The 13039-nt window shown below is 63.9% G+C and overlaps 2 protein-coding genes across 3 annotated transcripts in view; one reads left to right on the top strand and one right to left on the bottom strand.

Moving 5' to 3' along the window:
* NTHL1 (nth endonuclease III-like 1 (E. coli)) overlaps positions 1–2291 on the top strand; it is a 6358-nt gene extending 4067 nt beyond the window's left edge. The window contains exons 5-6 of the mRNA XM_012647643.1: positions 1879–1984; positions 2063–2291. Of these exons, the coding sequence (XP_012503097.1) occupies positions 1879–1984; positions 2063–2186 (230 nt within the window). The 3' untranslated portion in view covers positions 2187–2291. The remainder of the gene's footprint in view (positions 1–1878; positions 1985–2062) is intronic.
* Positions 2292–3569: 1278 nt separating this feature from the next.
* SLC9A3R2 (solute carrier family 9, subfamily A (NHE3, cation proton antiporter 3), member 3 regulator 2) overlaps positions 3570–13039 on the bottom strand; it is a 10890-nt gene continuing 1420 nt past the window's right edge. Inside the window, exons 2-7 of one of the 2 annotated variants that reach the window (XM_012647641.1) lie at positions 11139–11339; positions 5580–5759; positions 5181–5334; positions 5061–5104; positions 4417–4479; positions 3570–4171 (exon numbers count right to left, since the gene is read on the bottom strand). In XM_012647641.1, coding sequence (XP_012503095.1) covers positions 4013–4171; positions 4417–4479; positions 5061–5104; positions 5181–5334; positions 5580–5759; positions 11139–11339 — 801 coding nt within the window. In that variant the 3' untranslated portion in view covers positions 3570–4012. Of the gene's footprint in view, positions 4172–4416; positions 4480–5060; positions 5105–5180; positions 5335–5579; positions 5760–8078; positions 8251–11138; positions 11340–13039 lie in introns of those variants that run through there. The other variant, XM_012647642.1, reaches the window with a different exon arrangement.

The raw sequence follows: 13039 nt of genomic DNA, 5'->3' as shown, positions 1-13039 counted from the left end.
AGCCGGAGCAGGGCTGGGCAGGAGTGGGCAGTGCCTCCTTCCCTTCTCCACGCCCAGCGCCACTCGCCCGCCAGCCTCTCCGCAGACACTTGAGCTTATCTGGGCAGCTGTCCTCAGCTGCCCGCGTCCCACAGTGCTGCGCTGGGGTTGGGCCGTCTGTGGGGGAAGGGCCCCTGCCCACAGCCAGGCGGGGGTCACAACAGACAGGAGTGCCGGAATGTCACCCTCTCTGGTTGTGCGCCCGACCACCCGCAGGCAGACCCCAGGGATGCCTCCCAGGGGGTTCCCAGAGAGAGAAGCTCCCTCCCTTAAAAAGTTGGGGCCAACTTTAGGAGACTAAGGCAGGAGGATTGCTTGAGGCCAGGAGTTCAAGACTAGCCTGGGCAAAAAAAAAATAAAAAATAAGAAAAATTAACCAGGTGTGGTGGCACTCGAACGCAGTCCCAGCTACTCCGGAGGCTGAGGCAGGAAGATCACTCTGCCCAGAAGTCTGAGGCTGCAATGAGCTGTGATTGTGCCACTGGCTAGAGCCAGGGGGTATGAGAGCCCCTCCCAGCTAGGTGACCAGGGGCAAGGCACTGGCCTCTCTGAGCCTCTGGCGGGCCACAAAGCAGTGAAGTAGTCGCCCTCATTAACAGCACAGGTGTGCAGGACACCCTCCTGGCCGGCACAGGAGGCTCACGTGCCCAGCCTCGGCCCCGGGACAACCTGAGGAGCGTGGCCACCTCCCTGTTAAAGAGGAAGGAATTGAGGCTCAAAGCCCCAAGGATGTGACCCTCAGCCTTTGTGGTCTCCACACACCCGCAGGGTACCTTTTTCCAGGCATGTAGCAACAGGGCGAAGGAGCTGGCTTGGGGATTGGCTTTCTCTTTGGCAAACGCTGGGGGAGGCAGGGCTGGGACTGCGTCTGGCCAGGACAGCTGGGCTAGAGAAGGAGGCCTTGGTGAGCAGGCACTGGGCTGAGCCCCTGGGGTGGCCAGTGGGAGCAGGGGCCAAAGCCCAGGTGTCCAACAGCTGCAGCTGGCCTTGCCACACTCCCTGCCTCTCCCTGACCGCCGTGGTGGGCCAAGCTGCTGCCACCCCGCCCAGGGCCCACAGCCAGTGCCTGGACCAGGAGGAGCCTGGGGCCACAGGAGGCCGAGCAGAGGGAAGCAGGGCCAGGCCCCTCCTGGCCCGCACTGCACTCCTGGGGAGCCTGAGGGCCGGGAGCACGCACTTCCTGGAGTCCTGGGCCAGGTGTGGCAGCTCCTGCCTATAATCCCAGAGCTGTGGGAGGATCTCTTGAGCCCAGGAGTTCGAGGCTGCAGTGGGCTGTGACCGTGCCACTGCCCTCCAACCTAGGTGACAGAGCAAGACCCTGCCTCTAAGAGGAAAAAGGATCTTGTTGGGCCTCAGTTCCTGCTTCTGTGGGTGCCTTGTAAGGACTTACTGAGTCCAGGCTGGTAGTCTCCCCGCATGGGATCTGGCCCCCAGCAAGCACTTAACACAAGGTAGCTGTCACTGTACTTGGGGACGTAGAGCTCAAAGCAGAGCAGATACCAACACCCACAGAGGAGAGCAGAGCCCCCAGCACCCACACACCCAGCTGGCACCAGGATGGTTGGGAGTGGGTCATCCCGCAGCGGAGACCCCCAGCTCACCAGGATGACGGAGGGAGGCCTGAAGGAGGCCGCCCGCTCCCTGAATAGCGGCCTCCAGCCCAGCCCAGTTCCCTGGGTGGTGAGGCAGCCACTCTCAGGCCTGGGGCCAGGCCTATGCGGTTCTCATCCCTGCTCAGAGTCCTGCGGGTGGGGAGGTGGCGGTGCTGGCTCCAGGCAGGAACGGGGCAGGGTTTGGCTGGTGCCTCCCGTTCACCCTGCCCTTTCTCCATGCAAGCAGCAGTGGACACACACGTGCACAGAATCGCCAACCGACTTCGGTGGACCAAGAAGGCAACCAAGTCCCCAGAGGAGACCCGAGCCGCCCTGGAGGAGTGGCTGCCCAGGTGCCGGGTGGGGTCCCTGGGGGGCAGAATGGGGCGGGCCCTTCCCTCCCCCAGCACTGAGCCGGCCTCACCCCACAGGGAGCTGTGGAGTGAGATCAACGGCCTGTTGGTGGGCTTCGGCCAGCAGACCTGCCTGCCCGTGCACCCTCGCTGCCAGACCTGCCTCAATCAGTCCCTGTGCCCGGCCGCCCGGGGCCTCTGAGGGCCGTGGGCTCCAGCCTGAGTGCTGCTCTGGCTGCTGTCCGTGAAGTGCCTTTGTTGGGACCCACGGCCTGTTTAGTAAAGCTTTGAGGTCATTTGCAGTTGGGGTCTGGCTAACTTCTGTCCCCGAGGAGCAGGGGCAGGCGGGGAACCATGTGCCCAAGTGCGAATGTGTGTGCACCCACGCTCTCGTGCGTCTGGACCAGGGCTGCCTGGCAGGCCAGGATGGGGACGTGACAATCTGGGCTGTGCACTTGGAAGGGAGGGGGGAAGTGGTGGAGCCAGCTGTGGCCAGCTGCCGGAGCACCTCCGTGGGAACTGGCTGAGGACGCCGGTGCCCTGTCCTGCCCAGCACAGGCTGCCCTCCCAGAAGCTCCCCTGCCCGGACACCAGCGGCTCCTCCCTTGTGCACCTGGGGAGCCCAGCCTCTGCCGGGGCCCCACCCCTGTGTTTACTGAGCCCTCTGGCCTCAAAAGGGACACTAGGAACCCAGGCAGGGTGCCACAGGGCTCAAGGCTTGACCTGTATTTCCCTGCTACAGGTGGTGGGGGCCACGCTGGGCAAAGGGCAGCCCGTGGGTGTCAGGGCCCAGGTGGCTTCGCCGGGGTGGTAAAAGTGGGAGGCTGGGCCTCACCAAGCAGAGGTGGCAGTGGTCCCAGAGGGAGGGAAAAGTGTGAGGGTCCCGGAGGGGTTGGGGGGGAGAGGGAGCAGGCTAAGAGCAGATCCATGTGGGCTGGGGGCTTTGGGATGAGGTTGCTTGCAGCAGCTGAGGTGGGGAGGGGGCTACTGCAGAACGGGCCTCCTTCCTCCATTCCCCCCTCCCCCAGCTGAAGGCTCAGAAAAGACAGAGGCAGTGAGGTCGGCAGCGAGGCCTGTTTATTCTGAGGGCGCGCATGCGCTATGGCTTACGAGGCAGACAGCAGTGCCGGTCAGTGGGTTCAGGGCAGGGGAGGAAAAGACAGCGTCACAGAGTGTCCATGGGGCGGGGGAGGGGGTGCACCGGGCGGGGGCCAGGCCCAGAAGCTGGGGTCCTTCCTGGAGGCCGGTCTTGCACACTCGCCTCCCCAGGCCTGGGAGCTGCCCTGCAGAGCCAGGGGCCTGTCCAGAGGCTGCCCTTCTTGGGGCGGGGCCTCCATCCTGGGCCCCAGACCCCCTGCAGCGTGAGAGGCAGCACAGGGTAGCTGGGAGGCTGGCCTCGTGACCCCACACCAAGGAGGGCAGGGAGGGGAGGAGGCAGGGAAGCTCCTATAGCCACATCCTGCCTCCCCGGCTTTTCCCCAAAGTCCCCAGGAGCAGCCTGGGAGCCCCAGCTCACTCCGTCCCCTGGAAGTCCCTAGGACTCCCACTCGGGGTGGCTGGTGCCCGGGGCTGGGGGAGGAAATGGTTTGCAAGGAAAGGTTTGTTTTGTTGCAATTATTTAGAGAGCATGTCCCAAGGGGAGTGGGGGGGGGGAGGGCCCCTCTGGTATTAAGTGGAAACATGTGTGGAGCTAGAAATCTTTTTGGAAAAAAAGCAAAAACACAAATTCCTTTCAGTCAGCAGGCCTGGGGCAGAGCAGCAAAGGCCCTCAACCCACAGGTCGCCGCTCTGTGCACCCCCACCCGCTTCTCTCTCTCTGTCCCTCTCTGTTCCTCTTTCTCTCCCCCCGTCTCTCCCTCTCCTCCTCTCTGTCTCTCCCCATCTTGCTACAACAGGCCCCCCCGACACCCAGCGGGCAGGGGCAGGATGAGGGCTTATGGGAGCACAGGTTTGTTTCTGGGTGGTGATGGGACCACCCTCCAGCCCACTGAGGCTCTGGGTGGGGCCCAAAGTACAGGCGGGGGGTGCTCAGAAGTTGCTGAAGATCTCACGCTTGCGGTTCCAGTCCATCTGTGGCGCCCGCTTATTGACGCGTGTGGCTCGAGCCTTCTCCTTGGCCTCGGCCGCCGTGGGGCTCAGGTGGAGGCCACTCTCCTGGAAGGGGTCTCGCTTCCAGGCACTGCCGTCCTGGGGTGGGCAAGGGGGACGGGGTGCTGAGAACGAGCCCCAGAGCCCAGCTCCAGGCGGCAGCCCCTGCTGGGGAGCTGGCACCAGAGGCCACCTGGGTTGGGGGGGCTGTTCACTGGCCCCTGGAGGGCTTTCTGGAGGTGGTGGCCCCACTGCCCGGGCTGATGTCCCCTCAGACACCCACCCCAAGGCCTCTGGAACCCGTGTGTGTGAGGACAGCAACGGAGGGGAGGGCACCCGGGTACCTCGGTGTCCTTGTCCGAGCCGGGCAGGTCACTTCGGGATGAGCACGCCGAGCCCCCGTTGAGCTGGGAAACCAGGGCAGGTTGTGCCCTCAGCGTCCCACCCAGGGAGCCGCACAGAAACACACACCTGCATGCACACATACATACACACACACACACACACACACACACACACACACACACACACACGGCTACATCTGTTCCTCCACCCAGAGGTGGACACCACACCTCCAGTACGCTCCAGGTCCGGCTGGGCAGGATGCCGGTCCCCAAGCAGTGACCGGGCAGGTGGCCCTGGCCATGGCCGGCCCACGGCACAGTGAGGCAGTCTAGGTGCAGGAAGTGCCCGCATGAGCAACGCCCGGGGTGAGGCCAGGGCTTCATGAGGAGGCAGAGACTGGAGGCTGTCTCATTAGCCACGTGGTGCTAGGGACAGGGACAGAGAGCAGTAGCCCTGACCCTAGGTGCTCTGTGTGGCAGGGTGTGGCACTGACCCAGGGCAGGATCCACAGCGGGCATACAAGCTGGGGGTAATAGGGCCAGAGAGAGGGGGCTCACATCTGCACCTACTCAGGGAAGGGAGCCTCCAGCAGGCCTGGGGACCCCCAGAGGTGCCCCTGAGGTCTCCTGGGCCCCCCCCTCACCTGGGCAGGGCTGGTCCCGTTGGTGACTGGTGACGGCAGTGGACCTGTGGGGACAGTGTGTCAGTGGCTGGCCGGGCCCCCACTCTGCACCCACCTCTGTGCCCCTGGGGCTGCACCCACCTTCCACATGCTCCGAGGTGGGTGTGACCCGAAGCCGCTTGAAATGCTCGTCTGTCTCAGGGTCCACCACCAGCAGCCGGGCCTCGTCCTCCCGCGCCTTGATGCTGGCGACGACCTCAGCGTGGCGCAGCCCCTCCACATTCTGCCCATTCACCTGCCGCCACCAGCATGGGGTCAGCACTGCCCGAGGGCCCAGCCAGGCCCCCACACCACCTGGCCAGGTGTGGCATCAAATATTCATCAGCGCTACCACCAGCTGAGTCAGCGAGAGGAGTGCCAGCTCAGGTTCCCCGAGTCTCCCTCCTCCCAGCAAGGACCCAGGGCCCGGACATGGACACACAGACACACCAGGGGATGTGGGCACACACGTGAGGGGCCCCAGCTCCCCCCCCCCAGTACCTCAATGAGTCGGTCCTGGGCACGGAGGCCAGAGTGGGCAGCAGGTGAGCCTGGGTCCACGGAGCGGATGTACTGGCCGGGCCGGGACTTGTCACTGTGCAGGTTGAACCCATAGCCCTGAGGTCCCTTTCGCAGATGGCAGAGCCGAGGGCGCAGCTCCCTTGGGGACCCATTGACATCCTACAGGGACACGGGACTGGGCTCAGGCCCCGGCTCTAGCCTCCCACTCCCAGAGGCTATGCACCCTCGGGGAGCCGCTGCCCATCCCCAAACTCAGTATCACCCCGCTAAGGGCAGGCCCTAGGTCTCTGTGACAAACACTTGGGCACCCCCTGCCCCTGGGGCTGGCCCCTCGGGAGGGCTGCCTGTGCCTGAGCCTCCACTGTGGGATCCTGGGCAAAGCCTCAGTTTCTAAACCTGAAAACGTCTGCTGCCGGGACCAGCTGCCTTGCAGGGTGGCAGGGAGAGTTCACGACACTCAAGGACAGGCCTGCGCACAGGCGGGGTGTAGGAAGCGGCCAGGCGGCCGGGATGGCCAGTCCCGAGGCCCCGCTTGTGCACCCCTCCCAGAGCTCTCAGGCCAGGCAGTTTTGTTTTCTGTCCAAAGGCCTCCATGAGGCTGGCTGCGGTGGCGGCTGTGTTTGCTTTCACATTCCAGCAAACACGAGCTGCCCTGCCCCCACGGGCCCAGAAGGAAAGGCTGGGGCAGAAGCCCAGCGAGCCTGCCCACCTCCCTGCCCAGCCTGGGCACGGATGGCCTCATGGTGTCCTGTGCCCCACCCCCCGGGCCTGCCTCACTTTACCTCTGGCATCCTGCAGTAGGGCTCTGGGCCTGGGGGCCGGGCAGGCAGGGGCCAGGCCTGGTAACCCCCCAGCCGGCCGAGGCCAGGCAGTGCCTGCAGTGGCGGTGGCCAGCGGCTGCTGGTGCTCAATTAAACATGGCGATGGCGGGAGTGAGCGGGCAGGTGGCAGCTCAGGTTTCCTGGGAGCGCTCAGGGGCGTGTGCAGGGGACAGCCTGCAGGCCACCTCCCTGCATGTTGCTGAGGGACCGCGGGCAAGGCTAAGGCCTGGGCAGCACTGAGGGAGGGTCCCTCAGATCTCAGGGTTGGTCTCTAAGCCTTGGGCACCTGGCCCCCTACAGCCCAGACCACCCCCTGACCCACTCCAGCCGCCCTGCCTTCAAGCTGACTCCAAACCCCAATTCAGCCTGGGAATGGCCCATGTCCGTGGGCAGCCACTAGCCACGGCAGCAATGGTGTCCTCCTCTGCAGGGCAGGGACCTGGTCCCTGGCTCTGGGCTTCCCCTCAGTCTAGAGCACCCTCTTCCTGTTCAGCCTGTCCAGACACCTGGCCTGGGGGTCTCCTGCTGACCCTCTGAACCCTGCTACCTAGCTGCATGTGGCCCCATCGTCTGGGAACACCAGGGACTCAGCTGGCCAACATGAGCCGCACTGGAGAGCGCAAGACCCCCCAGATCTCCAGGGCCCCACCACACAGACGGCCCCTTTCCCAGACACAGCTGGAGGAACTGGTGTGGGGCCTTGAGACCGGCCCTGACACTGGAGGTGGCTCTCAGGAAACAGCAGCGAGGCTGGCCCGGGAGGAGCAGAGGGGCAGCGCCAGAGGCCAGAGCCAGAGGCGGCAGCGTGGCGTGGCCGTGCCCAGCCCGGCCCCTGGCCAGGTGCAGTGGCACGTCATGCGGTCACCGAGACAAGACAGCCAAACACACAGTCATGAACACACTACCTAGATGACATGCACAGCCACCCACACACACACACACACACACACACACACACGGACGGACGGATGTCCCCACGGTGCTGACCCCTGCAGTCCCTTCCCACGCCTGCACGGCGGCCTGCAGGACAGCATCTCTTGAGGTCCCCAAAGAGGAAGCAGGATTTGGCAAGCGTTTGGAGCCACAAGACCAGGCTGAGCTTCCACCTGTGTTCTCCGGGTCACTCTGGCCGTCCCTGCGCCTCAGTGCAGACCCGCTGGCTCTCACGCTCTCACCATTGGGCCGAGATTTTCCTCCTAACGCCTGGCCTACACCCCTCTCACTAGAGCAGGGTCCAAGGGGTGCCAGACTTGGCACCAGGCCTTCAAGTGGAGGGGCTGCTGGCAGCCGTGGGTGGGGCTGGAGGGCCGAGAGGAGCAGGAGCAGCGGGAGGCTCGCATTGCTCACATTCCTCCTCAGTGCCCTGGCTCAGCTGCACTTCCGGCGCCTCCCCAGGCCCTGGCTCCCACGGGCTCCCCACTGGGCAGCCCCAGGCAGCAGAGCTGGGCAAGCCCTGGTCCCCCAGCCATGCCTGTGACCACACAAAGAGGCTGGCATGGGGTACACCCCCAAATGGTGACTCACCAGCCCTGGCAGAGAAAGGCCTTCATTGTTGCCCGGGGTCCAGGCTGCTTATATCACAGTCCCGTCCCCTCTGCCTACCCTGGAGGGCTAAGCCCCCTGCCAGGCACCCCCGCCCCACCCTGCCCCACCTGACCTGCATAAGCCTCTGGGGCGGGCTCCGTGGAGGGGCTCCTCGGGCCGGGGCAGGCAGTGTGACGCTCCCAGAGCGGGCCATGACAGGCGGGACACACGAGCAGGCGGCCGGTTTCTGGCCAGCGCAGCCCGAGCTCTCTGGCCAGCCCAGGCTGCCACCCTACTTATCTACCTCCCACTGTGTCCCAGGCTCCCCGGGGATGGGTGGGGATGCGGGGCTGAGTCACTTTGGGGAGCAGGGTGGTGACTGAGCCCACTCCCCTGCGGAGGCTCCAGCCCAGCGCCCCCCACACAGCTGGATTTCCGTCCCAAGAAAGGAAGGAAGGAAGCTGCTGGAAGGCCCTGCCCTGCTCCAGGACCAAGGGCTGCGGGACAGGGAGGCAAAGGAGGGGTCCTGGCCCAGAACATACGACAGTCCCGCGGGGGCCACGGGTGCGTGAGAGCCGGGGAGCCTGTCACAGGTGCCATGTCCTGCCCTGTGCAGCCACCTCCTGCAGACTCTGTCACCCCTCACTCATTCTCAGCCCCCAAGGCCCTCTAGACAGGGGTGGGGCACAGGCTGGGGGCAAGGAAGCAGGGGACCCAGGGTCTGTCACCACCTCCATGGCCCTGGCACCACTAGCTGCCCGGCACCACTGCTGGGATCAGCTGCATGCAGCTGCAGCCACCCCCAGCCTGGTGCAGCCCAGGGCTGAGTCACCACTGACTAGGCCTTCACGGCCCCCAAAGGGAGGGGCGGCCACATCAGTGTCCTCCCCTGCCCCACTGATCCAGCCCCGGCCAGAACAGAGGACATGGAGACTGAGAGGGGCAAGAGTGGCCATGGGGCCCCCAGCTCTCCGAAGCAAAACCACACACATCAGGCTTCCATCCCTCTGCCACCAACACCCGGTCAGAGCACAGCCCTGCAGATTGAGCAGTGCCCACACCCTGCACCCAGCCCGAGCTGGGCAGTGTCTGAGCCTGGTGTGCGGGGGGTCAGATGAGGCCCAGCTCTCCTTGCGATGCTGTGAGCTCAGTTAATGAAATGTCAGGTCTCTGGCCAAGAGGGAGAAGGAGAGACCCTGTCCCTTGGGCCTCCCTAACCTCCTGGAGTCCCTGTCCCCAGGCCAGCCTCATCCACGGAGGGACCTGCCAGTCTGGCCTCTCTTTGTTCCTCTAAAAATACCCAGAGGAAGTCCCTCCTAGGGCTTCCTGCAGCCCCCAGAGCCTGAAATAGCAGAGGGGGGAAGGTCCCACCCAAGGTGCCTAAGCCGCCCCACCCTCCAGATAAGGCCCGAGGGCAGATTTTTCCACCCCAGTCAAACTCTGCCATTTGTGCCTAAATCAATGGATAGATGCTTGAGGGAGGGGAGCTTCCCTCTGGGAGTGAGACAGGGTGCCGGGAAGGAGGGAGGCTCCGACTTCAGCCTGGGGAAGGGAGCCTGGGGCCAGTCTGCCCGCCCCCCAGCTGGCCCCCAGCCCAGGGCTCAGCAGCCCTGACTGCTCCCATGGCCTGCCCTCAAGTCCCAGGGAACAGAGTGTCCCATGGGTCCCTATTCCCAGGCCAGGCTTCCCACCAGGAATGCCATGCCCCCACCAAGACAGGCTCCAAAGGGCTCAGCTCACGGGCACAGCCAGCTTGAGAGGGGAGACATTTGGGAAAGGGAAAAGGTAGACATCAAGTCGTCTGCACACCCAGAAACTTCAGACCTGACACCACTGCTGCCCCACGCCACTGATACTCAAAGTGGGATCTGGGGAACCCTGGACTTAAATCCTCTAAAGCTGCGGTCCCCAACCCCACCCCACCCCTGGCCTGTCAGGAACAGGGCTGCACAGCAGGAGGTGAGTGGTGGATGAGCCAGCAAGGTAGTCTGTATTTACAGCCGCTCCCCATCTGGCTCCCCATCTCTCGCATCCAGCCTGAGCTCCACCTCCTGTCAGATCACCAGTGGCGTTAGATTCTCATAGGAGCGCGGACCCTACTGTAAACTGTGCATAGAGGGATCTAGGTTGCACCTCCTTGCGAGAATCTAATGCCTGATGATCTGAGGCGGTGATGCTGCCACTGGGGAGCAGCTGCAAACACAGATTCTCATTAGCAGAGAGGTCTGACTGCACGATCAATGTAATGTGCTGGAATCATCCTCCAACCATGCCCCCTCCCACTTCCATGGCAAAACTGTCTTTCATGAAACCAGTCCTTAGTGCCAACAATGTTGGGACCACTGCTCTAAAGGGCTTTCTAAAAAAGAAGGAAAAAAGGCAGAGGGCGTGAGAGACAACTACATTACAGCTTCCAAGAGAGCAAAACCAATAGCTAGGCAGGGCCACCTATGAAGCCTGGCCACCTAGAAGGAGGTGGAACAGGCCCTTCCCTGTTCTTTTCGCAGTCTCCTGACCCGGGGTGGTGGCAGGGCAAGGGGAAGGTGCTACCCAGCAGGGGACCAAGAGGAACAAAAATGGGGGGAGGTGTGTGCTCACCCTGGAAGCTCCTGTGGGGCCTGCCAGGACCCAGCAGCAGGAGGGTAGCAGGCTGCAGGGGCCAGCGCAGCCCCGCTCCCAGCCCACTCCATCCCCCACGCCAGGCCCAGCCTGGAGTCCGCTGGGCTCCTCCAGCCCCTGCCCTGCCTGCAGGGGCCAACCCCCTCTAAGCCTTCGCACACACAGACTCCACAGGCAGGCACAGGGCTGGGCACACCCAGACCTGGAATGTCCCAGCAACTCCTCCCAGGGTTCCTCAGCCACTAGGCAGGGGGAACGGGGGTGTGGCTTATCAGAGTGACCCCTTCCTAGGCTAGGTGGCTTCCAAGCATCCCAGGGAAGAGGGGCAGGCCAGGCTGCCCTGACCCCATTGGGTTGGGAACACAGGCTGAGGGCAGAAAGCATGGCCACTACCCAGTGGCCAAGAGGGTAGTCACCAGGGACACAGACAGTGGTCGCTGGGGCAGAGAAGGGGCCCAAGAGAAAGAAAAGAAGAGACTTCCGGAAGTGACCGGAGGTGAAGACTGACATCAGGAGGCTGAGACGGTGGCTCTGGGAGGGGCCTGGTAGTCCTTGCGGGCTGAGCCCACCATACCTTCTTGCCAGCATCAGAGCCCAGGCTGCCCGCACATGCCCAGTCCGGCTTGGGCTCCCAGGGGTTGTGGGCTGGCGGGAGGCCCCGCTGGGCCATCTCCTCGGTGCAGGTCAGCTGCCGCCGGCGCAGCTCCTCATCGGTGTCCTTGTCCACCACCAGCAGCTGCGTGCGCCCCTCCACAGCCCTGATCCTCTGCACCACCTGGACAGGCAGGGGCAGGGGGGCAGGAGCAGTCAGCGGCCGGCACCCTGGGCAGCCCATAGGCAGTGGCACACTCTAGGCTGGCCCGGGCACAGGCAGGCAGCTGCTCTGCCAGGGTGGGCGGCTGGATGGAGAGGCCTGCCAGCCCCACCCCCCACCCCCGGGCTCCAGCGCTCCCTCCTTCTGGTCCCAGCCCCTGACTCTGAGGTCCAGGCTGCAAAGGCTTCAGTGTCCTCCCAGGGCCTTGCCCTTGGCCTGGGGTCTTCTCTAGGAGGAACGGAGGAGGGGCTGCCAGGTGCAGCCACCCGGGTGAGTTCATCTGCCTGAAAGTGACAAAGGTGGTGCATGGCTGGGCTTCAGGCTTTCAGGCTGCATGTGCGTGTGCATGCGTGTGCGTGTGCATGCGTGTGCGTGCATGCGCACGTGCATCCATCTGTTTTGGAGTCTGTCCTCAGTCCGGGTTTGAGGGAGAGAGGTGTCTCCCTGGATCCCTGTTTGGGTGTCTGTACCCATCCCTGTCTTTCTTTGTGGTGCAGTGTGGGGGTCTAAACCGCAGCCTGAGAAGCAGGATTCAGATCCAGCCAGCAAGGGGGAAGGGCAGGCCCACCTGTGGGACAGCGGTAGCGCAATGGCCACCTGTGTGTCTATGCAGGCGCCTGTGAAGTGTCTGGGCAGGCAGGGGGCCAGCATGTTCGCAGGGAGAAGGCGCGGTGCCAGGCGCAGTGCCGCGGGACAGCAGGGAAGGAAGGGCGGCAGCCCCACTCCTACCTGCAGCCTGGGGGAGGGCGGACTGGGCTCCCACCGGCTGCTAGGCTCCACAGGTGTTGTCAGTAGATGGGAGGGTCTGAATTAGGCCCATCTTCACCCGGCCCTCCTCTGGCCCTCCTCTTGCCCCATGACCCAGAGAGTGGCAGGAGGAACCCAGCACCCTGCTGCTTCCTGACTGTGTGACCCAGAGAAGTCACCCCAAATCTCTGAGCATCACTTTCCTCATCTATAAAATCGGGATCACAATTTCACTGCCGCCCTCCTGGGACACTGGGGAAGGTCTGCCACGGTTGTGTGTGTGAAGTTCTTAGAGATTAACGCCCAGAGGCCTTGGACACACAGGCATTACTGGGGCGAGGGTGGCGGAGACTATTAAACAGAGGCCGGGCGCCAGCACTGCCAGCCCTGTGCTCAGCCTGCCAGGCCAAGGCCTCCAGCCCTGACCCCCACCCTTCTTCAGCAGACACTCCGGGTGGAAGACAGAAGGGCAGCAGACAGATGGACAGACAAGGCCCCCCAGGTAGAAGGTTCAGCTCCTGGCCAGCCAAGAACTAATCTGCTAATCGCTAGGTCCCAGACTGCCCACATGGACAGGTCATGGACCTGGCGCTGTGAAGGACCCAGGGGACCCAGAGCAGAAGGGAGTCTGGGCCCCAACCAGGGTCTCAGGTGAGTCAACCCTCGGGGAAGAAGGCTGCTCTTCCTGGCCTTTGGTCCAGCCACAGGAGGCAGGGGCTGTGGCCAGTGATCCCCGCTGGGCTAGGTAGCCTCTGAGGAGGAAGCAGCATCTTTGGAGCTAAGGAATGTGCTGCCACCAGTGGCCAGCTCCCCTGGACCCAGAAACACCTGGCGGCACCCACAGTGAGGAGTACACACAGCCAGGCATGCAGACACCCAGGCCTGGATAAGCACGCCCCCCACCTGTTCACACA

Source organism: Propithecus coquereli, unplaced genomic scaffold, assembly GCF_000956105.1.
Source record: "Propithecus coquereli isolate 6110/MARCELLA unplaced genomic scaffold, Pcoq_1.0 Scaffold27, whole genome shotgun sequence".
Lineage (NCBI taxonomy): Eukaryota > Metazoa > Chordata > Mammalia > Primates > Indriidae > Propithecus > Propithecus coquereli.
The sequence above is the reverse complement of the archived record's forward strand: the minus strand, read 5'-3'. Positions and strand labels throughout refer to the sequence as shown.